The 24,348-nt window shown below is 37.6% G+C and overlaps 3 protein-coding genes across 3 annotated transcripts; 2 read left to right on the top strand and 1 right to left on the bottom strand.

The window, feature by feature from the left end:
- Window positions 1-3,714: 3,714 nt before the first annotated feature.
- Window positions 3,715-8,872, top strand: LOC131779607 (T-box transcription factor TBX20-like). Its single transcript, XM_059096174.2, has 7 exons — window positions 3,715-3,949; window positions 4,119-4,365; window positions 4,763-5,036; window positions 5,468-5,626; window positions 6,191-6,267; window positions 6,677-6,834; window positions 7,816-8,872. Exons 1-7 carry the CDS (start codon window positions 3,862-3,864, stop codon window positions 8,007-8,009), a joined length of 1,197 nt encoding a protein of 398 aa, XP_058952157.1. The 5' UTR covers window positions 3,715-3,861; the 3' UTR covers window positions 8,010-8,872.
- Window positions 8,873-11,985: 3,113 nt separating this feature from the next.
- On the top strand, window positions 11,986-21,116 carry LOC131779597 (T-box transcription factor TBX20). Its single transcript, XM_059096163.2, has 7 exons — window positions 11,986-12,304; window positions 12,661-12,907; window positions 14,584-14,857; window positions 15,552-15,710; window positions 16,253-16,329; window positions 17,403-17,566; window positions 20,660-21,116. The coding sequence occupies exons 1-7, from the start codon at window positions 12,208-12,210 to the stop codon at window positions 20,827-20,829; spliced, it is 1,188 nt and encodes a 395-aa protein (XP_058952146.1). The 5' UTR covers window positions 11,986-12,207; the 3' UTR covers window positions 20,830-21,116.
- A 1,330-nt stretch (window positions 21,117-22,446) lies between these two features.
- Window positions 22,447-24,081, bottom strand: LOC131779624 (QRFP-like peptide receptor). Its single transcript, XM_059096187.2, has one exon. The coding sequence runs from the start codon at window positions 23,992-23,994 to the stop codon at window positions 22,885-22,887; it is 1,110 nt and encodes a 369-aa protein (XP_058952170.2). The 5' UTR covers window positions 23,995-24,081; the 3' UTR covers window positions 22,447-22,884.
- Between the last annotated feature and the right edge of the window lie 267 nt (window positions 24,082-24,348).

Here is a 24,348-nt window from a genome sequence, read left to right as displayed (position 1 = left end):
TCATAACTCAGAACTAATTAAAAGTTTATCGAAAGAGCGAGTTCCATTTAACCAGTGGAATTATTCTGTGTGAATATTCATCATCCCTGTAAAATGTAGTTATGTGTTTGTGATACACAGACTTAGGAAAAAAATCTCACTGTTCCAAATAGGAATATTACTTATGATCCATTGACTCCCACTGCAGAATATGGTAAGGCATGCGCCCAGTCATTTTAACCTAGCAAATTTCTTGACATAGCCGTCTGAATCTGTAGGATTGTTACTTTTGAGAGATAGACCCCTCGAAAGTGACTTAGAAGACATACATGTACCGTGCTTGAGATTTCATGTTCACAGAAGCGTTGTTAACCAGCTAAATAATTTTACAAGGCGCTTGCAAGCCTGCACTCAGCCGTGTCAGTTCCATAAAAATCTGTTTGCTCATTTATTTATCTGTCTGCTAACTGATGATCCTCATCGAACGATTGGGAGAGTACTTCATTTTGGTCTGGGAGATTTTGTGTGCGTTCCTGACTGATACCTTATTAAAACAATGTGTCCGTTAGGAACTCTTCATGTAGAAAACTGAGGCGAAAGCTCTCTGCCATACAGCATGGTTGGAATGTCAACCGGCCAAAGAGTATCATATCTAGTGAGCGGTGATCTGGCGTCCAAGAGTGACTGAGCCTTTAATGTATGATTTGCCATCAAAATTCAAAGGGGGATTTGAAAGAACTTGAGCTCTGAAATTTGCAGTCCTCAGACAATTTCAAAAGCGTGTAGTCAGCTTAGTTGTTTGTTAAGAAAAAGAGTATACGATGTAGATAGACAGATAATTAAAATGTCTCGAATGTTTCGTCTTAATGCAAAATTGAAAAAAAAAATGTATCACACTCTTAGTGTTTTAAGATATAATTGAATTACGCCGGGTTTTCACAATTCGATAAGTGAATTGTTCACGGCTTTACACATAGGCCTGTATTTAAAACTAATCATAACAATTCCGAGAAAATCAGATTTATCTGTTTCAAGCGGAACTGTTCTCCTGGGGGAGTAGCTTGTCGAAGTCAGACGGACATAGACTTCTCCATAGGTTTCTGTGCTGAGCGCTGATATCGTCTTCAAAGTTGGCACCCATCTTGACGAACAATCTAGCATCAAATATTTCCGCAATTCTGTTTTGGTACATTAGAATTGAAGCTTATCGCGGGGTAATTTTAGTCAAGCACACGGAAAAAGGTTGTCATCAGTTGGAAATCAGTAGAATTATCTGTTATCTTTGTTGCACATCATGCAAATCATTTATTTTTTATTGTTGATTACGCCATAGCACTTTGAAGATACAAATGAAGATGTCCTATCAGACAACTAAATTCTTGTCGTTACCAGTCAAATTCCGTCAACAGATCAACACATGTTCATAATACTTAAACAGCTAAAATAACAGAAATCACGCTGCCAAGTACAGATCAACCAAACGCTGTTTTTATTCGTTTTGTGCACTTACTTTGACCTATTGTTGTCATTATATCATTATATGCTTCCGCTGTTTCACTTTATTCATGACGGCCTTCTCTTCATGTAGTTTACTTTATTTTACTCTAATTTTTCCGGAATATCAAAATGTTCTGAAATGTTCATCTAAGTGTCGTATCGGTTTCTTAAAGTCTAGGATAAAGGACCACAAAATATTGAAAAAAACTTGTTCGATATACGATACTGTTGAAATAACACCGACCGATGTGTACATGCAGCCGTCGACTTATATTTCTTTAATAGTGTAACAAGCTCATGTTGAATAACACTGTGGCCTCTTCACGGGCGGTTCACAACCCACGTCTTTGAAAAACATGGTACGATTGATAAATAAACAGCTTAATTGAGCGATGAAAGACAACGGATAGGTGTCCATCCTTTTGAACACATATGGCGATAGTTTACAGGATGGGTGCTTTAGGCGAAGATAGTGATTTTTAAAACACATAAATGCTTAATGCTTGCGTTATTGACCAGACTGAATCACTCTACCATACAAAATTAGGTGGCTAAGGTCTCAGAACAAGTTCTTTAGTTGTCTTCTCTGTCAGTTTACCTGAACTTGAATAATTCTTCAGCCACCAGACTTGTCAACCGCAAGGATTTACTTTATTTTCGTGTGCATGTCGTGAGCGCAAAAAAGCTAGACTGTAATCGAATACCTATTGAAATAATGAGTTCCTATTCATGTTAATGCGACACTTATCTAGATTCTTATCAGTATATTAAGCTAATTAAGTGAACGGTGTGAATGGTGTTTGATTTCATGTAGGCCTAGATTGGTTCAACACAGGTCAAGAGGGACGTGTGACTTTACCAGCGTGGAGGATTACTCACCCTTTTTACAGAGCTAAACAGATCTCACGAAAAATGTGAGGAATGTGGTTCTTCAAGAACGGCATTTCCATTAAGAACGAAGTTTGACAAAGACCATCGACGTTGATGAACAATGTCACCTCAGGAAGTTGAGTAATTTCAGGCCTACCCGCAAATCCAGATGTGTCGAGTTGGTACTGCTATCAGATGAAGATCTTTGTTCTCATCACGAAAGGAATGAAATGTTTCTTTGTCTTAAGCAGCTAACCTAATCAAAAGCTTTTCAATACTTTGAATAGATTTCGTCGGCACCTCTGTGCTTTCTTCAGCTCTGATAGGGAATACTCATCAGCGTGGGAAAATAATTTCGCCTTGTCAACAGCCTTTCTCCTCTCAATCGATAACACACACTTTTGTTTGTTACAACGTAAAATAATTAATATTTAAGAAGGACTGCCAGAGATGAGAAGTGAATAAAACTGCATAAGATTTTGAGGTTTTTATTGAGAATTGGAGCAGCAACAGAACTAAGAATCTTTCTCTCACTATAATTGCACGTATTGTTGAATGAGAAAGACATAAGTTTACTCCTCCTGTTCAAGGCTATTGTTGGAATGCATACAGCGTTAGGCAAATCCGCCATAAAACTGTCTGATTTGCGCCGGCCGATCTTATACAATCCTAAAACGAATAAACCGATCAGAGGGAGCAACCTATTTCCGTCAACTATCGAAGCAAACAAACAAAAGTTTAAACAGTGTAAAGTTGTTATCTTTACGAAGGTCATCACCACCGGAATGAATTCCATAATTCAAAACTAAACCAATCAAAAACCTAACATTTCCTAGAAATTTAAGATTTCTGGAGACTCTCTTTAAAGGTGCCGTTGTAAACTTTCGATTTATTTCAGGGCAGTTAATGGTCCATAGATTTGATTGCTAGATTTAAGATTGGGTGCCATCATCTTTCATCATATGAGGAGAGGCCTAATCTTGCCTCTCAACTCCGCTTAACACAAACCTTTTACTGAACGAGTGCACGACATCGACTTCGCCTTGTGGGGCTGCGAGCTAGCCTCATACTGCTATCTCTGAGAAGTGTTAATATTCCGAGTCAAGGGTAAAACAAGTTAAACAATAACCTAATATACCCTAGAAAGGTCAATTCACTTCCTAAGACATCAAAACAAATAAACACGGTCATGTTCCTTGATAAGTCAATCTGCCATCTTTTCTGCAGGACAACTTGATGTCATTAGAATCAGAGTTTCGTAGCTCATGTTTATCTGAACCAACTAGTTGATAAGTTCCGTATGTGCTATGTTGAGTATCAAAGTGAATGGCATATGACTACGCTATTCTGGGATGCGGTCTCGTCCCAGTGCTTTTCCCAATTGACAAAATACCAAGGCTGTCATCAAAGTATTAATTGCTGTTTATTGCCTGTTTGCCAAAGAACTTAGCAGCTTGCGTGAAAAGGGTGCGACAAACGAGAATACACTGTCTGTGAAGTATACTACGAGTCTTAATGGAGTCTTCACCGTCTCTTTCAATGAAGGCAAATGCTTTCTCTATAGCCTCTCTGATGTCCTCTAGAGATGATCGAGGCGATTTTGGTAAGAGCATAAAACGACACAAGTATTTTGACGCACTTATCAGCTAAGTCATCCGTTTTGAGATTCTGACAAAGTGGCGCAAATTTTGAGTGCCTCAGAGAGTTGGTTCGAAGCATTATTTAAGGGTCACAGCTAAATATATGTATTTTTTAATCATTTCATTCTCTAGATCCGAAATTGTCTCCAAAAGACAGAGCGGAGAGTTTTTCTGAAGAAGAAACTACTCAACCACCGCCGGCAAAGAGGATGAAGTCTTCGTCAAGCGAAGAAACCATCGAAGACAAAGAAAGCGGGAATGAGTACGAAAACCCTTCTAAGGACGAACTGAGAAACATAACCGTTGAATTGGAAGGAAAAGAGTTATGGGAGAGATTTAGTGAACTTGGAACTGAAATGATCATTACTAAGGCTGGAAGGTGAAGTGCATTGTGAGTCGTCTGTGGCGCGCTGACCTGGAAAAGCCTATGCTTTTTGTGCAGTGCCACCAACTGATCTTTACGCTAACCGCTTGTAAATCGGTGCCGGAAATCAAAGTTGTTAAAAAGATAACAAGCTGTTTTATAAACAGCATCTATGCGTTTGCATAAACATACGTACGGCTCTTTATTGATGCTTCCTACCGTGTAAATTATCACATTCACTCACACAAACCACTGGACTGAAAGTTTTGATTTCTCATCTGATAAGTGATGTTAAGGTGCAATGTCGATGATTTAATTTGCCAGACCCATAACAGAAATAACCACATATTCTGAGTGCGCCCTTAACATCTACTTTCCAAACAATTACTGAGAGTAATTCTCTTTTTCGCAGGCGCATGTTTCCCACATTAAGAATATCTGTGAACGGTGTTAACCCCAAAGCAAACTATATGGTCTTAATGGATATAGTGCCTGTTGATGACAAACGCTACAGATACGCCTATCACCGTTCAACTTGGCTTGTGGCGGGTAAAGCTGATCCACCAGCGCCTGTAAGACTCTACATGCACCCTGATTCGCCTTTTACTGGCGAGCAGTTGTTGAAACAGATCATATCATTTGAAAAAGTTAAACTGACCAACAACGATGGCGACCGTAACGGACATGTAAGTAAACCGTTTTCTTTTTCATTTAGTACTTCAGAAGGAGCTTCTATAATCTCTCCTGGTCTGAGGAATAATTTTATCTCTTTGATTCAACATTCATAGCACCTTAAATCCAAACCACTTTGTACACAATTTGTCTCTCTTCTAGGGCACACAGTTTCAGAACAGCTCACAGAGAGCGGTTCGTACATCAACGAAATATTAGTTCTTGAGCATTCATGGTGCTTCAGCTTCCAAAAACCCATAAAACTTGAAGAAAGTTGACATCCAATTGAAAAATAATTAACTTTTGGGGCCATAAGAAGCTCAGAATCCTACGCAATCGGGGGCATCATTCCAATTTGCAAACTGCTCGTCTTACTTCAAACTATCCTACGATTTTTGTTCTATATGGCACGTTTGGTGATTTGCCTTGTTTTTGAACATTGCAGCTCATTCTTAATTCTATGCATAAATACCAGCCTCGAGTGCATATTATTCGTAAACGTGACCACACAGCTTCTGTAATTAATCTCAAGTCCGAGGAGATGAAAACCTTCACCTTTCCAGAGACAAATTTCATTGGAGTGACAGCATACCAAAATCAACTGGTGAGTATTTTTTCACGAGCTAACTGTTTCATTAAATATCACATTTTTAATCCTGCGCTATTTGTAGCACCTAAAGATGTAACAGACAAATTGTGGGAAACTAAAACGTTATTCCCCTGTTTCACGCTTTAATTGAATTATCATTTAATTAGGAAAAACACATGCAACCTCAAGAGCTCATTTGAAGGTTCTTCTTCTCCCTAGACATGTAGCAACAAATTATGGCTTTTCTGTTGCATAAAATATTTGCGTATTTGTAACTACTATGTGAACGAGTTCTTTCAGAAATGAAAAGGAGATTTTCTGAAGCCAACACAGTTTAAAATTGTTCTCGACGAGATATCATTAATTGTAATTAACAAAAAAAAAACCTAAAAAGAACGGTCGATCGTGATCGGAAATATGTCCCAATATATCTAGAATGCACAAAGACGGATGTGGGTAAAAAAAAACATACACAATGGCTTTCCTATTAACATCTTGGTCAGTTCCATTGAGCAAGATCCTTTCTTAATAACGTAATTTAAAGCCACTAATGTCCGTCTTTATTTTTCCGCTTCGCAGATCACACGATTAAAAATAGATAGCAATCCATTTGCCAAAGGTTTCCGGGACTCATCACGTCTTATTCCAGTAGAAAGGTGGGTGTCAAAAGTAAGGAAGGTAAATACTCTTTTCACTGCCGTAAGAGTTCAAATTTGAAAAAACGAAAATGAGCATACAAAACATTATCTTAAAACAAGCTATGGTTGAAGAAGTAAAGGACTGTTTTTCTATCGACAGTAGTTTTACGTAACACCTTCATTAACGTCTTTCCTTGTATTTAACTTTTGCATTTCTTATCCCAGTTAACGCAGCGACTCTGCTCTGTCGTGATAGAGTTAGAATCCACCTGAGTGGAGATAAATCTTGCCGCTATTCGCTGATTCAAAGAACAATGACCAAAGACTAGAAATTGTCGTGCTTAGGGTCCTTTTCAAACTCTTGCATGTAGATACCCATAAACCATGAAAATGATTCCATCTTCAACTTCTTTTGTTTTAATTTCAGAGACTGTTTTCACGACGGTCACCCCCCTTCGATGGTTACAGACCCGTTGTATCCGTCTCTTTCCTTTCCGCTAATACCACAGCTTGGGGTTAACAACAGATACCAGCTTCCCAAGATCGGCTGTAGATCTCAAGACAAGGCAACTTTCTTCCAAACAGGTGATTTAAGTTAAAAATCAAGCGGACATGAGTACTGAGGAAAATTTAGAAACCCGACCATATGTACCGCAGACATGAATCAAGGAAAGATACCAAAAACTTGCTATTTATCTTTCACAACTTTGCGATTTCTCCCAGTTATTTTAACGAGAATATGCAATATTAAAGCGATGCACCGATATGGGTGGCGTGAATTGATTGGTGAATTAATCGAAGTGAAATCGATTATCTGAGTTTTATTTTCTCACCACAATCTACTTATATGGGCGTCTTCTAGGAACTCAGTGATAGACATAAACTAGTCCTACAGGCACTATTCCCAGCAAAACGCGACCACTTTGTTTTTTCAATCTGTGCTTGTCACGACATTCCTTTGTTTTAAGTTTTCGCGAGTTTCATCTACAATGGTTTGTATCTCGCTAAATATAAGGGAATTCACTTTCTGCAATTAATAATGAATTATGCCTTCGAACATATTCTAATGTAAAAATTGCCGAGAAATAGTGGACCTGTTTTCGTGGCAGTTTTGCATGAGAAATTTAAGTTTTGATTTTTCACCACCCAAGGCTATAAAAATGCTAAAGAAGTGTTTCATGATCTCTTCTTGCTCTCATTTTCTCCTTTTCTGGCTATTTTCTTGTCCTTTACGGGTGGCAAATGCTCAAATTTTGCGAAAAAACATACCATCCTTATTATGAATGTTCATCAGTCCTCTCTTACTGTATATGTATAATTTGAATAAATAAATAGTGTCTTACGATCTTTTTTGAAATTTTGAATAGCTTGAAACTTTGGATCGCATTAAATCAGAACCATTTCTCTGCAATATCACGTTGTACATGCTTTAAAGCAAGCTCAATGTTACTTTCGTGACCCAAGGTTTGACGAAATGCCTGTATCATTTGTTTCTTTCCTTTCGTCCTTAACCCTTATTTTATTTTATCAGAATCCTCCAACTCTCTCTCTCTTCCTTTTTTCAAGGGTGTCCACCACCGTCACCAGCTATTCCAAGAGTTCCTTTCACAGGAGTCCTAAGTCCCTTTCACCAGCAAGGTTTGCCCAACTTATTGTCGTCTATTTCTTCACCAAAACCCATGGGAGCGCTGGAAGTACCTCCACTACCACCTTACAGTGTTCACGGGGACTTTGCTGGCTCAACGTTACCCTTCTTTTAAACTAGATGTATATTACATGCAGTGAGATAATAGAATCGGAACGACGAGTACATTTCCTCTTTGACTAACAGGATATCTGCATCATGACCATGGCTTGTAAAGCACATTCTGCACCCAATATTTATCATGCTCATTTCGCCAATTTCTTTGGCGACTTGCATCATATTTTGTACAAGCTGGAAAGGCTAAATTGGCCTTTAAAAACTCATTCCCTTTATGATCGAAAGATTTTGCTTGCTTTTAAGCTACTTCGGCTATGTTCGACCATTTTGAATTAGTATGTATTTAAGGGTGAACATATTGATTAAGGACATTTATATACCTTTCCTATGGATATTACACCCACGCACCAACATTCCTTGCCGGTAAACTAAGTTACCAAGTGATGAAGTTACTAACTTCAATCGCTTGCGTAAAGATACTGGTAAAGACAATAATTACTCAACTACAATGTCAATAGAACTTGTATTATTGTATATAGTGTTATGTTCCTGGAGTTAAGAATAACCAATCAAATAATATCGTCATTACAGCATTTATTATGAAGATATAGAATTCCTCCCTTTGAGCAGGTTGTGGTAGGTCTCATAGACCCCTTTTCCTTTAAAATAATTTCTTGTTCGATTGTTTTGTAGCAATTTTTTGTTCAAATTGTGTAGCGGATCGGCGAAACTCTATTTAAAAAGGCCAACGATCTTATAAGTGTTAAAAAGGTTGTCCTTCCTTCTTTTTTTAATCATTTTTACTCTTGGAGAAACTTTATATGTGACCTATTTATTATTTTTATTTGGAATATCCTAGGAAAAGAAATGTGAACAAAACGAATTGTAAAAAATGAAACTTTAACCAATTAGTTATAATGATGCATCTTCATTAAAGTGTTTCAGTTGTATGATATCGATGTCCTTGGTGTTGCTTTAGTCTGTTTGAGATCATCTTTTAAAGTTGAAAAGCAGACAAAGAATGTGTTCCCTTTAGAAAGGCAGTAATTTAGATTTGGGGAAACAATGGGAAAAGGTGAGCAGCACAGACATCGCGATTGAGCTAATTCCTTGATATTCGCGGTTAGTAGAGTGCAAGCATAAGAAAATACCATACAGCGTTTGTTGACTCTGCAGCTTATGAGGGTTAAGGGTTCCTTCAAGGGAAACAATAACGTTCTCAAGTTGACACTATTTGAGCATTAAGATCATCATTTCAGTCACGATAGTCAGGCCAGTGTCCGATCGGAAAAGAGCGCATCTGAAAGGTTTTTTTTGTATGGTTTTGCCATTTAACAATGGAATACTGTCAGCACCTTTACATCAACACAGTTTGTTATCAAGTGTTGAGTGCTGAACAGTCAGCAAAAGGTAAAGGCCTGTTAGTCGATTGGCTTCACATTTCCCAACTACATTACGTGATGGCCTAAGAGACTCATGGAGCTTCGAGGTCTAAATGAACGTCAGAGCTAGAGAGTCCCTGTGTCACCAGCTCGGCAAAAAAATCTGCTGAATATTCGGACAGATTATCCATTCAATTAATCTGGTAAATTGATCTTAAAATAAGCTGTGAACAGAAGCCAGGAAGATGCGTAGATAACCCCGTGTCACGGGAATAGGCGGCATTGAACTGTCGAAGATGTTACCGACGGATGGAAGCGGCTGAGATGTCCTGATAAGAGAAAAGATGAGGCCATCAATCCGGGTCAACTAAGAACAGATGGTCAGGTATGAAATTACTTCGGTCTTCTTTACTGCTTGTGGACTCATTTTTTATTGAAAAGATGCTTACCTTTCTTTAAACTTTCATTGTAAGACCCAAGTACAGTACCGTGTAACAATGTTTTTGTTCCCAAGAGTCTCCGTGGTGGCTCCTATTTGCGAAGAAAATAGCTTGATACAATCATCAATTTGTTTATTCAATCATCACTTTACGTACTTTTACTTTGTTTTAATATCTACAAATTTTAATTCAATTTTGACAAATAAGGCACAAAACGGCGGCATAAATTCCATTCTTTGATATGCCAAACTCAAACCATTACCCTGTTTTGAGATAGTTTGATCAAAGTTTTAAGGTTATTCAGAGAGATAGCAAAGCGTAAGTCGAACGTTTAAAAAGCAAACGTGGCGGTGATAAACCATCTCCTGCATAATCATATTTTTTTGTTTTTAGATCTACCCCATTTCTTTTGTTACGGTCGAAATCAAACAAATATGCATTAATTTGCAATTTAAGACCTCCAAGAAACTAATACGATAAGCCGATTTTTATAAGTGGAACAGCTTATGTTTGGATCATCAAAAGTAATTTTTTTTTTCCAATTTATCTTTTAAATTGAATCCTCGATGAAGGTTCCGCTGGACAATTTGACGACGGTATCAAAATTGACATCGACATCGGAAAATAGAGTTTGATCCGTCAATAAGGCAGTGTTTGACCCAGTATGGAGATATCCATGGGAAATATATCTCTATTGACAATTTAAGGGCACCAGATAAAGCTATTAATACAACTTTTTGTCATTCCCCTATCCCAAAAAGTATAGATAAATCTATATCAGAAGATTGCCTGAGGAAAAGCATTTAGAAAATGTCACCACCCAGTGCCTTATCAGCCTGTAACCCATAGTTAAGGATAGTGTAACTTGCCCAATGACTTCTCCTATATCTTTCTTCTCCATAAAGCAACTGAAACTAAAATATCCTTCAATGTCTCTCACGAAAACGTTCTCGAACAATCATTTATGTCAGTATGCCGAGTCAATAGTCATAACAAAGATAACATTCTCTTTGTTAATATTACTCGTTGATTACTCAAATTGATGGTCGATCACCAAACTATATTCCAGACAACAACACAAATGAACTCTGCTTTTTCCATTATTCCATTACCTTCCTATCAGAAAGGCTACGATCACAATTTCAGTGAAATAGTTAGCAGTGTCTGGCAGCGTTCAGTTAAAATGTGAATCGGAAATGCTATTAACTTATCAGTTCTTCGATAACTGGAACACCAGATGTACCTAAACAAGCTATGCATCATGTTGTCAACACTTGGCATTATTCTTTTTCATTAACCTTTTAGGAAACTGTTTCCCTTGATGCTAAATACGACTCACTTTGATAACAGCCTGGCAGTTCCTTCTGTCTCTTCTATCATCCGTTTTCACACAAACTCCCGATTGGATGTTTGAAAAAGAGAGCCCAAACAGTGAAATTGTGGAAGATAATGGCACTATCTGAGTATGATTATGTTTTTATTTTCCAAAAGATGTTGATAAAGGCGTATACCTTGTTGGGCCCGGCGAATCCCATTGCCTTAATGATCCTAAGGAATTTCCTTCCAAGACTTTTTGAGGTGAGTGAGTGCAAAGCAAGAGTTTGGGCTCCAGATATTTTTCAGCAGAGGAGACAGTTTTATATTAAATTCAGTGCAACTGTTGTACCTAAGAGTAAAAAATCAGGAGATGCATATCATTGAAAGAATCTCTTAAGTATGTGATAACGAGCGATTGAATGCTTAGCATCATTCTCGGTCTCTTTGCAAATCCTAGTGAAATTACATAACGCGCTAAGGTTTTGCAACAAACTTGACTTTCAAGAAGACAAGGTGCACTTGACAGGAAATTTCTGGACCTTCATGGAAAGTTCTAGGTCTTGTGTTAATTTTTACAATAATAGAAAACCTACTGCTTTTCAGATGCCAAATTACCTGTTGTGATATTTATTTAAAATTTCATACACCTATTCATTCCTAAAGAGAAACTCATATAAAAATAGCGGTACAATCGTAACTCATCCGTTTATTGTTGCGTCGTTTTCCTACAGTGCAGGTCACCAGAGGTTATGGCAGAGTAAGATAACAAACATCTTGTCAAATTTTCGAGACCCTATTTGGAATGTGCGTGATTGTTGCCCTCTGCGTCACACCAATATTGAATTCAAACGTTCAAAAGGGATGGTTCAATCACAAAACCTACTTTTAAAGGCAATTCTCGCTACCAACCACAAATTATTATTTTCCGGAATGGTATAAATTTTGGTTTATCTAAATCTGACCATTGTTTAAACATCAATGCGTTAGTTTTGATTGGCTTATGAAAGGCATAAGCCGAGATCCAATCAACAGTTACTTTAATAGCTGTTTATGACTTGTTTGTGTGTATCAGTGGTAATATGAAGGGTTTACGGTACTGTGAATAGACCAGGACGCTATGGCAGAGTGCTACGATCCAAGCAATACACAATCAAATCTCTCTTCTAAGGCCACGGCATTTTCAATTGCGTCTTTGATGGCTTCGGATGAAACTGGTACTTCATCTCTGCTGTGTTATTACTGTTTCTATTCATATTAGCCTCAGAGTAAACCATAGTTTAAAGGCACATCTGGAAGCAAATGGCAAAGATGTAGTGACCCGCTCTTTTCTGAACTAGATATATTCATATAATAGGATCTATGGTGTCAAGCCCTTGAAACTGTTTCAGTTTTCAAATGATGATCCCAAACGAACAATCGATACTAACCTGGCCCTCTTCGCACGGCGATGATATGTTTTCATAACTATCACGGGTGCGATGAGAGGGTGTCATTGCCCTATCAACGAAAATGAACCTACTTCTAGGCTGCTTTCTTACGTATTTAACACGTTGCTATTTGTTGCATTTAGGAGCAGATGAAGCGAAGAGGAAGAAGCCTTGCGCTAACGAAGATGTTCACGTGCAAGGCTCTGCATCTTCAAAGAGGCTCAGATCCTGCGGAGGAATCAATACAGATAGCGTTTCAGATGCGACAACTTCTCTGAATTCAGGAGCCGTTGGAGATGTAGAAACTATTACTGCTACCTTAGAGAGTCGCGATCTATGGGATCGTTTCAACGAATTGGGTACAGAAATGATAATAACAAAGTCCGGAAGGTAGGATTAAGATGTTGTGTTGTTTTAATACTGCTGAGGATTTTTTTTTGGTTTTAATATTCCTTCTAACGGCCTGTCAAGTTATAGAGTACTGTTTCGTTTCGATCAATGTCGCTGTTAGGTACTGAAAAATTCTTAAAACACAGTCGCGAGCATGTGTCAGAGATCCGCCACTTGAATGACCGCAGACAATATAACAGTGAAGACAACTGTTTATGCTACCTACTGTAAGGTTAAGTGATCTCGGAGAATTTATAATGAGGAGAATTACCTCCATTGTGATATGCAGAATTTGCAATTAAATCTGAGTATTTTGCACGCGATAATGCGCTCCAAATGACTCCTTTCTTTCGACTTGAAAAGGCGACCGCAGAGACACACATACTTCACACCATGTTCTGTCTATTGCCTTATTGACAGGTATTGTAGATAGCATCCGAAATTGCTCACGAACGAAGTAGCTAGTTGCACTTTTAATCAAGAGAGACCCTTTTTTAAGGGAAACTGGAAAAAGTTCATCTGACATAGAACGCAAGTTGCTTTTTGCGTTAGAGGTTTGAGACGACTTATTTTTTGGTCTGTCATGAACCATTGATGACTCGTTCGTGTCAAGAAAGTTTTTAAAGTGTTGGTCAAACTACGGCCATGATGCAGGAGACTTTACGAATAAATTCCACAGTATGAAACTCACAATTTAGATTGTTCGTTATTGTTATTGTTCCTATGATTGTGAAGATCGATGTGTCCGGAATAAACTCTTTCTCTTTAGCTTATTATGCTATGTATTCATGGAGCTAAATATGACACTTCGGTTTCCTTCCCTGATTTCGCTCATCATTGAAATAATTCAGGCTCATCTATAAAACTATAACTTGATTGCAACAAGTGACAAAATAGGAAGCAATCAAATCAGATGAAGTGCATCGAAATTCCAAAATTTCCATCACCTTTTCAATAAAGGGCTACCTTACTCTTTAGGAAATCCTTTGCACTGCTTCACTAAATTCCTTCCTAAAGCTATTCTGGTGATTGAGATCAATGAATTTGTATCTAATGATTTTTAGTTCCATCTGTGGAAAAGTCCCCTTTACCAAATCACTTGTATATCAAGAAAGAGACCATTTTAGGCAGCCCTGCAATGTAATGTTGAAGAACACTGTTTTCTGGGCGTGAGAGAACGAAGTACAGACCTATAGTACTTTTTCACTAAAATTATGTGCTTATTTTCTAATTCATGCACAACCTATGAAAGCTCCATAACCAGAATTGTTTAACTGGGAAAGGATATTGATAACTTCAATCTTAACACTATGAACTCTCTATAAGTTGTCTGCTTACTTCTCAGCAGCAACTTGACAATTTTTGCAGTTTGCTCTAAACATTTGACTAACTTGTAAACATGTTTGCCCTTCAGCTCTTGATGATTTTGTTATGAATATCTTGCTCCACTTCTTTCAATAATGATGTCACGTTATTTCGTTTATGTTTATTATCATGAGTAGATGGTTCCATTAATTGTCCTTCTCTTGAAAGAAGCTAACGATAATTTTTACAGAGAAGCTTGCAAAAGAAAACCAATAAATGACATAACAATAATTAAACTCATTAAAAAGAAAGAATGAAACTGTTCAAGAGTGCTTTCGCTGACATAATGTTTTTGCCTTTTAATCACAAAGGAGAATGTTTCCAACCCTAAGAATATCGCTGAACGGTGTTAGCCTTGGGGCAAATTACATGGTCTTGATGGATATAGTGCCTGTTGACGACAAACGTTACAGATACGCCTATCACCGTTCGACCTGGCTTGTGGCGGGAAAAGCTGATCCACCAGCGCCTGTTAGACTCTACATGCACCCAGATTCGCCTTTTACTGGCGAGCAGTTGTTGAAACAGATCATATCGTTTGAAAAAGTGAAATTAACCAACAACACGACTGACCAGAATGGACATGTGAGTAAGAGAGGACTTTATTTATATTCTGAAATATTCATTATGGATACAGCGAGGCGTTTAGAATGAAAGCGATTGCATGAAAAAAAATACCCTTTTTTTTTGGTTATCTTCATACATAAATGATTTCGTGCAGACACAAGTAGAACAAAGTCGCCGCAACCGGTTGGCGGGGCCTCTATCTCCGCCGGCTTCTACAGCAGATAACGGGCGGCGTTCCAAAAGCGGATAAGATTGGGTGAATAGCTTGTTGGATTCTCCGGAGACTTTTAACCAGTTAGCAAACAAAAACACAGATCCATCGAGTTTAAGAAAAGAGATTTACACCGTAGAATTAATATCGAATTGTTCTTTAAGCTACTTTCATTCCACAAATTGCACCAAACTTCAACATAGCGAAGTTTGGAAATTCATAATCTATCTGTTTGTAAACCAAGATAAACGTGTGCTAAGATTTGTTCGATTTCATAATTTCCTTTAGAGAACTAGGACTATTCCAGTGTTTTGCTGATCAAGTTTTAGTCAAGAAAGGTTATTTTATTTCAATCAACGTCCTTCGAAATAAAATTCTTTGAAGCAGCATCTTCACAGAAACGTTCGATGTGGACGATTATCACGACCACTGGCTGTTCATTGACAGGTTTAACCTTAAGTTAGTTGCATTATGTCTTAAACACTGCCTATCCTTCAACAGATTGTTCTCAACTCCATGCACAAATATCAACCTCGAGTGCACATTGTTAGAAAACGAGACCACACTGCCTCAGTGGTCGATCTTCATTCAAAAGAGGCAAAAACCTTCGATTTTCCTGAGACAAGCTTCATTGCTGTAACAGCGTATCAAAACCAGCTGGTAAGAAGGCATTATTATCTTAACTAATCTTTGCTAGTTTACGAAAATGCCGACTTGACAAACACGACCCCCGCTGTTTGAGAATAAAGACGTTAACAAGATCTTATAAAGATATTCAAAAACTGTTGCTGGTCCACTTTGGCTTCCAGAGTGCTTATTGTATTTAAAAGGGGAAGTTTTTTAACTTCGGTTCAGAACGAAGTGAGAAAAACATGTTTTCTCGAAACGAACCGCCATATATTTCGTCGTGAAAATGTAGCCACTAAACACACCGCTAGGATCACGGTAGATGCCAAAGCTTAAAATAGTTTCAAAAGTCTACACTCAAAATCGTTATTATGAGAATATCTCGGTGGGGGTGAAGGATTTTTTCCTTTTTTTTTTTTAAACCGTTCCATCCACTCATGACTCACCCTCTCCGTAATCTTATTTCGGTTGTGGCTAACAGCTTAACAGCAGGTCTGGGTCGATTTTGAGGTTCTATCTTTGTTACATTCCACACCAGATCAATTAAAAGTGCATTTCTACACTATAAATTTCAGATTACACGTCTCAAAATTGACAGCAACCCCTTTGCAAAAGGTTTTAGGGACTCCATAAGGATTTTGCCAATGCAAAGGTATGTTGACATATCATATATTGTAGGATGAACTATTCCTCTTCTAAAAGGAACAATGGTTTTTAATACTACAAAATATCCTATCCCTAGGAATTCGGACGTGCTTTCATAAGTAGTTTAGCACGTCGGCAGCCTTTAACCTGAAGGAAACAATTATTCTATGTCAGGTAGTCTTATTTATAGAGAGTTGAAGGAATCGAGGTATAATACTATTATCGAGCAGGAGGAGGAAGGCTAATCAAATTTGAACAAGATTTGTGCTACCGAAAACAGGCTTAACGTGGTTAATATAAGAGGTAGTAATACTTCCTACAGTGTCCATTGTGTAATAATATTTTTATTGTCTTTTTGTTTGTGTTTGTGGTCGTTATTAAAGGAAAATTAAAGCAGCCGCTCACGTTAGCGTGACCTAGGCCCAGATATTTGTTACCAGTGGTGCTTTGCAATTCAGTGATACTGACCATTTCTGAAGTGATTTATATATTTTAATTTCCCAGTTGGCGCAAATGATGGCCCCCCCAAAGCAAATTTTTAAAAAAAGTGATTTTATTAAAAGAAATGAAATAATGAGTTAAACAAAAACAAACTCTCTCAGTTGATTACTTTATCAATCAAAATACCCACTTATAGGAAATGAAGAGCTGCAATTTCCTTAGTATTTACATCTAGACTTTAAAACCAGTGAAAACCTTGTATACCACGATCTCATTTTTGGTGCATCCCTTAAAGGATATCTTGTCTGATCCCTGTGGCAAGGCCATTGTCTGTAAGCCTTTACATATGGGCATGTATTTTGAATACAACGTACTGAATACAAAATACTGGAGTTTTCCTCCATTGGCGAACCTTAATCAATGCAGGATGATGCTATTGTTGGCCTACTGAGCGTCTATGTGTTAATGAGGTTATCAGACCGGATGCAAATTAACCAAAAAGGTTCCAAAGAAGTGATAACGAATGTTTTTTCAGAAGAAATGCTCAGTCAGAGCCTGCTATTACGCTTTCCGTACGAGTTTAACTTCCCTTCATGGTACTGTTGCCATTTACGAACTGTCTTCCTTCTTCATTTTTAGAGAGTGCCCCCACAGAGCGGCATACCGACAAGGTCATATAAACTCATTATCTGTCCCAGCTACTTATCTACCGAGTCATTTCTTACCTTCGGCTATTCTACAAAGCCATCAAATGGAACAAAAAGACGCGCATTGCACTGGGTGTTTGGCCAGTCTCAACGAAGGTCAGTGTTTTTGTCTGGACGTTTGGAAACACTCGCTTATTTTCTGAAACGAACTTTGGCGATTGATCCCAGATTAGGGTCTCTACAATCACTGTCGCCAAAGATAACATGTTTAAAGACAAATAAATAAACATAGAGACAGACCGACAACAGAATGACAAGTTTTATAGCTTTGATAGCATAGTTTTACCATTATTAGCCTTTCATTCGGAGCTTATAGTATAATGGTTATTAGATTTGACCAAATCAACACAAAACAATTTTAAACATTTTATTTTGAACCAGTGAGGTGAAATGGAGCCAGAAAACAACTCCGGAAGTTAGGAAAAACGATGGAAATGATAAAATTAAAGTCTTGTTTACCTTTTAATAACTGTACATTTGTAAAATCGCTACTTAAAACAGTGACATCTTCTAAATCAGAGGGTTTTCGAAAATGTTAAGAGTAAAGTTGAAAACTCGACATTACTGGAATGATTTTGGTCTCCGATGTCATTAATCTTGAATCTGTCCCAAAGTTTCCTTAATACACGCTGAAATATAATACTGAGCCCACAGTAATGAGGAAAACGCGGTACTAAATATTTCCAATCAGGAAATAACTAAAAACGAAACAATGAGAAATTCTCTCTAGTTTTAAAAGCTATGCAAGCCATTTTTTAAAGACGTCTTGTCATATTAATCCTTAACATGAGTAAGATTCACGTACTTATCGGGTAGAAAGGGAGAAATATACGTGGTTGTCAAATTAAATTATTTGACTGCATGTTCAAGCGGGGGGATGGGGTCAGGGGGAAGAGATAGCCTTTCACGTGATGAAAGTGGAAGCCACTCGGTGATTTAAATCAAGTGTCTAACACGCATCGTTAACAACCTTTAAAAGGTATTAAACAGAAAACATCGCAAAAATGTGCAGAATATTTACAGGAAAGATTCAGGGGCAAATTCCAACCTCTGGGCATCTTAATTTCAACCACGAAATACAGATAAATCTATTATTTTCCCGAAAATCATAATGCAATTTTCTCATGTCAAGACATCGCATTCACACTACCCAGGGGTTGCCCTTTTTAAATTATCATAAACCCCTCTAGAAAGAGGATTTTAAGCTTAGAGACCACACTCTCTTGCGAATTGACTTAAGAACAGCAGCTTTGCGAAAATCCACGACAACAACCTTGGCAATTATTATTGCGTTGTTTCTGAGATATTCTTAGAGATCTAAAGTCATACTATTAGCCTCCGAAGTTCTCTCATTGATCAAGTTTTCCTTTCTCATTTTATTTTCAACTTTCGGTAATCACTGATGGTCGCGTTATGACGTGGACAAGAATGACCAACTTCTCCTGCTAAGATATCTACGATAAGCTCTTAGATTTACTTGCGTCTCCTAATTACAATAGATATATGTTAATTACTTTATTTTCCTTGCACCCTCCGGCATTGGGATAAATTCCATTTGTTTTGCACGCGGTCTCTTTCTCGTAAAAACTTTAGAAGTTGTAATTAAATAATAAGATTAATAAGTTTTAATCTTTGGTTGAAATAGGATTTGGATTAATATATTATTGAGCCATGTGCTTGTTTTTATAATCATTTTGTAAAAAGAGTTTTTGACAAAATTTAATCTTATATCTTATTAGAGAGCGTCCTTTGTGAAGCATTAATTCTGACTCAGAAGGTTACTCGTTCGTTGGAGTAACCCGGAACATAACACCTCATTTACAACATTATACCCACTCTAGCTATGCTCACTCTTAAGTGTCCTTAACACTTGGTGGGCATGAGACCCTGGACTTTTTTTCGCTCTTTTTCACAGAAAACTAGAAAAGTAAAAAAATGTGCAGATTATATGATAATCCCTATGAAAAAAAGATCTGTAGGTTATGTAGACGATTGTAACGGATTAAATAAAAGGGGATCATAAAGTAAAGCTAGTTTAATTACATTAAAGGCTGGGGAGAAATTAGATCACGGATATGCAAAAAATGCGTTGTTTGATCATACGAACAACCTCTTAAATGCGCCGATAGTTGCGAGCCAAAGTCGGTGCTATCTCAGTCAAATAGTTTTAAAGAGATGCGGTGGTGTTTCTCGATTTTTTATGACACCGTCAAGAAGCAAGAGCCATTCACACGGAATTTTTAGTTCAACCTATACTTAGGAAAATGGTAGTGGTAGTCTAATTCCACCCACTTAAAAAAGTATCCTTTAAGGACAAAACGGTCATGCATGATATTGCTGATAGAAAAAGCAGAACTTTCTGGTCATATGCGATACTTAGGAAGTCTAAGGTGACATACTCGAGAGAAAGTCCTGGCGAAAAATTTTCTCGTTCATTCCTGACAATAACTTTCTTTGAACCTTTCGATAGGTGTATTTCCCCTAAAACTGAGTCGCAGAAACTTGTCTCTTTTAGTAGTGACCATCTTTCTTACTAAACGTTTGAAAAACCTGCTTTCATAACTTACAGCCAACTTCTTGTTTTCGATAGTTTTAATGTTCGATTTTGTAAAGAAAGTGTTCCATAAGCTAATTAAAAAAATCCTCATCCTAAAGAAGCTTCTGATAATTTGAAAAGGGCAACTCCTGGGCAGCGTTAATATGATTTCTTGACAGGAGAAAATTGCATTATGACATTCTGGAAAGTGTAAGTGCCACCAAAAATTCTTGATTGAAGTGGCGTTCTAAATATTCGTTAACGTCTATGTCGTGATATCATCACGAATACAAGCACAAAGTTCAATATTGCTCGAAAAAGAAAAAAAAAGTAAACAAAAACAAAACAAAGCATAAAAGCCAGCTGAAAGAAAAAATGAACGATGAAAATTTGGAAACGAAGGCTGGTCTCTCTGTTCAAATGTCCTGTAACACCTCTAACTTAGGTAAAAATGTAAACAATGTACGATTTGATTAGGGCACTTTCACGAATAAACAACTAAAAGTCTATTTCTCTATGTGCCCATAACGTACAACTACATGTATATCGCTTCGATCACCATCTTCGGCAAGAAACTTCTCACTTTTGATGGTTTATATGTCACTTACTGCTACTGACGTGTTTGCAAATTTTTTATTTCCCGCTTTGCTTAGATATGATGGGGATGGCCAGTCATCAATGTTTTGCAAACCACAACCCAGTGGCAGATGGTCAACTCACAGTCACAGGGATACCAGTTACACCTGGTCCTTACGTTATGGAGTCACAACTTAGACATGTTTCTCCTTGCGTCTCTCCATACTTCAGTAACGCTCCACAGTAGGCACTGGTAAGCGCTAGTGTCATAACTAACCGTCATCGCCACCATCACTAAATAAAACACCCCATGGAAGGACAAACTAACAGCGAAAAATACCGTGTACCGAGCATTCCTGAGAAAATTGTTACAACAGTATTTCTTACCCAAAAAGTATCACTTGAAAATGCAAGGTTGGAGTAAAACCACAAAATGCCGTGTATTAAATGTTCCTTATCAAGATGGTAAAGAATGTAACGATAACAATCTAACACATACAGGTAAACGTTTAATAAAAGAAAAACAAAATTGCACCGGTGTGAATTTCATGTCGTGGTAACCATTGCGTCTGAAGTGACGTCACGTTTTTAATATTTTTCCTCGTGGATTATGGACATTTTTTTGTGCAGCATGCATCTCCTACACTGTTATTGTACTTTCCCAATGATATTTTAAAATATCCATTTGTGTGTTTAGGAAGCATAATTCTACAGAGTGAACTCTTCTGAGCCCCTCGATCTACTTACTCAGAACTCGGCTTAAGTTTACAACCTTGGCTTACTTTTAGCGAATAGAAAATTATTTGTGGTGGACATACATTTTCGAGTCAACTGTCAATTTCCTCAGCCGCTAAAACAGTCCAATAAGGGATTTGTTTCTTCTGGTGATCTAATCTTCACCACTGTATTACCCATTTCATCTTTTCATGATTGGATACTCATGGTAACTCTAAATATCTCAATCTTCGCCAGTGTCTTATAAATTCATCGAAAACACGCTTGAGAATTAAGTGCGGACAGTGTGTCTTTTTTCATGACATTTATTCCCACCTTTCGTGACTTTTTCCCTATTTTTAATTTCCCCAACTTTTCCCTCGACTATTTCTTCCATTTCCCCCCGTTTTTTCCCGAATATTTTCTTATCTTTTCCCCAGCTTTTTTCCTACCACTTAACCTTACACTATTTTCACTTTTATCCTGTATTCTCTTTTCCGGATTTTTCCTTGTCCTCTTTACTTCGACAGTTTTATGAAGATTCTCCTCGCCTTTGTCCTAATTCTTTTTTTCCACTCTGAAGTACCCCTATCTGGGGATCCCTTTCGTTACAAAGGGCGCCTTGAAATGACAACTGAGTATTTCCCTGTACATGTGTTAAGCCATGTTTTTTCCTCATCCGGTAAAAAACGATTGTACAAAACATGAGGACCTGATTGAAAGCTTTCTGATCCAGGAATGGATTACAGCGACATCTTTATGGGCTTGATTATTTTCAAAGGTATTTGATTAATTTTTTCAGCTGTAGAAATGTTGGAGGTGAATCCATGAAATTGATTTACAAATGTTGTAGAATTGTGAAAAAGACGGGAAAAAGGATAAGAAAAACAGTGAAAACAATTTCGGAAACGAAGAAGGGGAAAATTCGGAAAAATTCGAAAAAGATTTGAGGAAAAGCAGAACTATCAAGCATGATAATGAAGTTATTTTTGGTATAGTTTAAATCATACTTTCATTACGTCATATATTTTGTACATTCTATATGTCTGATTTCATTATCATATTACATTTGCCGCGAACATCGACGTTTCAGCCAAATAATATCAAAACGCAGCCTGCAACTTTTTGTTTTACTATTCCTTGACATATTCCTCTCAGCTATATTGAAAATTTTACGAAAAAAGACGCATTGATGACGCCACCATAAAAATCATATTGTTTCTTAATTGACTAATAGAATTAAACAACTAAATTCTATGTTTGTGAAGGGTCTCTCCAGGAATAAAAACATAAAACACTTAAGACGTGCAACCATGGTAACATGAACATCAGTCACGCGCTCGGCTACCCTGTGCCTAATTATTTTGGTCATATTTTGAAGTCCTCTTTGTGATCTACCGCTTTAAAGACACCGGCAACATAGAATCTGTTTGTTAAATGCGTCATATACTATATTAAAACAGTCTTCTTCAATTCACGCGTTACTCGTTTTCAAAAATTGAACCTGAGTTGCTCTGCTTATGTCCGTGGTAGAATGTCCACGGAATTATCTATGCAGGATATTTTTTGCTGATTCTTGATATCAAGACTAATGGGAACTGTTCTCTAAATTGCGGAGCCGAATATTGCTTGGATCAGACCCTCGCAACCTCTTCATTTTTATACCCTCTGCTCTAGAATATCTAATATTTCTTTTACCCGTCATTACTCTTAATTCACAGAAAAATCTTGGAATGAATAAAAAGCAGAGCCATGGATTAACTGCACAATAACAACTTGCCAATAAATCTGCGATGTAAGAAACTGCCATGAAGCTTTTGTTACAATTAGGAACCACCCAAGGTGAAATAAGGTTTATAAAACTTATCACAATATGCAACGTCCAACAGACGAGAAAGGAAATGATAGTGGCGATGGCCATCCTAAGAAGATTTCGAGTGCAATCCCGTCTCTGTTTCGTTCCCCTTTCACTTCGACACGTCAACATTTTGTCATTCTGAGCGTGGAAAGCGATAACAATGTACAAACAGGAAATAAGAAGCAATGGTAGAATCAACACGGTCGTATATAGAAAGATGCCGTAACGACGATGTGCTAATCTGTCATTGAAAGCTGGTTCCCAGCTCTGTTGACATACTTCAATATCATGACTTTGATTGCCAACAACTCTGACCAGCCGAGAAGTATAAAAATATGGTGAGTGAAACGCTGCGGCCAAGGCCCAAGTTGAAGCGACGAAAATGCGGCACCTCTTGGAGGAGGTAGATCTATAGACAAGAGGATATGCAACTGCAAGGAAGCGCTCAACGGCGATCATGACTAAGCTCAGGGTTGAAACAGATAACGACATATCGCTGAGGAAAGTACACATTTTGCAAAGAATTGTGCCTGCAGTTCCGTGAACGAGGAAAGCATTGGACCCGGTGATTTCTATTTTAATAAAGCGAGGAAGTAAAAAGATCGCCACAAGTAGGTCGGATGCAGCCATGTTAGTAATCAAGAGTAGCCGTTTTTCTTTTATCCTTGCAGAAGCGACGATCAAAAGGAAGTTTCCTATTAGGGACCCTAAAAGAGAGAAAACATACACTGCGATAGAAACGTGACTGTGACTTATTCCATTACGGCACTGTTCAGAGGACGTCTCGTTGTTTAAACTCAATTCGAGGTGATTAAACGAAGCATTTCCTATGGCTGCCATGACTTCTTGTTGTAAAGCTGTGTCACAACACTCTCATAGGGGTTAGACCAACGAAGAAGCCCCTTCGAGCTAACGCACGCAACAGTGTTTTGCTATTGAGAACCTAGTATATCTTTGTTTGCTTCCTCTGGGAGAAATGTTAATTGTTTTGACGAAAACAGCCTTCTACACCTGTACACATCCGCTCAGTGCTTGCTGTAATATGGTAATATAAGCGCTTATTTACCGTTGGAATTAATATTAACTTTATCACGCAATACGTCAGAAAATTTCTTGCAGCAACCATGAGAATATTACAAATATTACAAATATCCTCGCTTTACAAATAGTGAGTGCGATGCTGATTGAGATATA

This window comes from Pocillopora verrucosa, chromosome 14 (genome assembly GCF_036669915.1).
Source record: "Pocillopora verrucosa isolate sample1 chromosome 14, ASM3666991v2, whole genome shotgun sequence".
In the NCBI taxonomy this organism is placed as follows: domain Eukaryota; kingdom Metazoa; phylum Cnidaria; class Anthozoa; order Scleractinia; family Pocilloporidae; genus Pocillopora; species Pocillopora verrucosa.
Note: the sequence above shows the minus strand (reverse complement) of the source record. Positions and strands in the feature narration are given on the sequence as shown.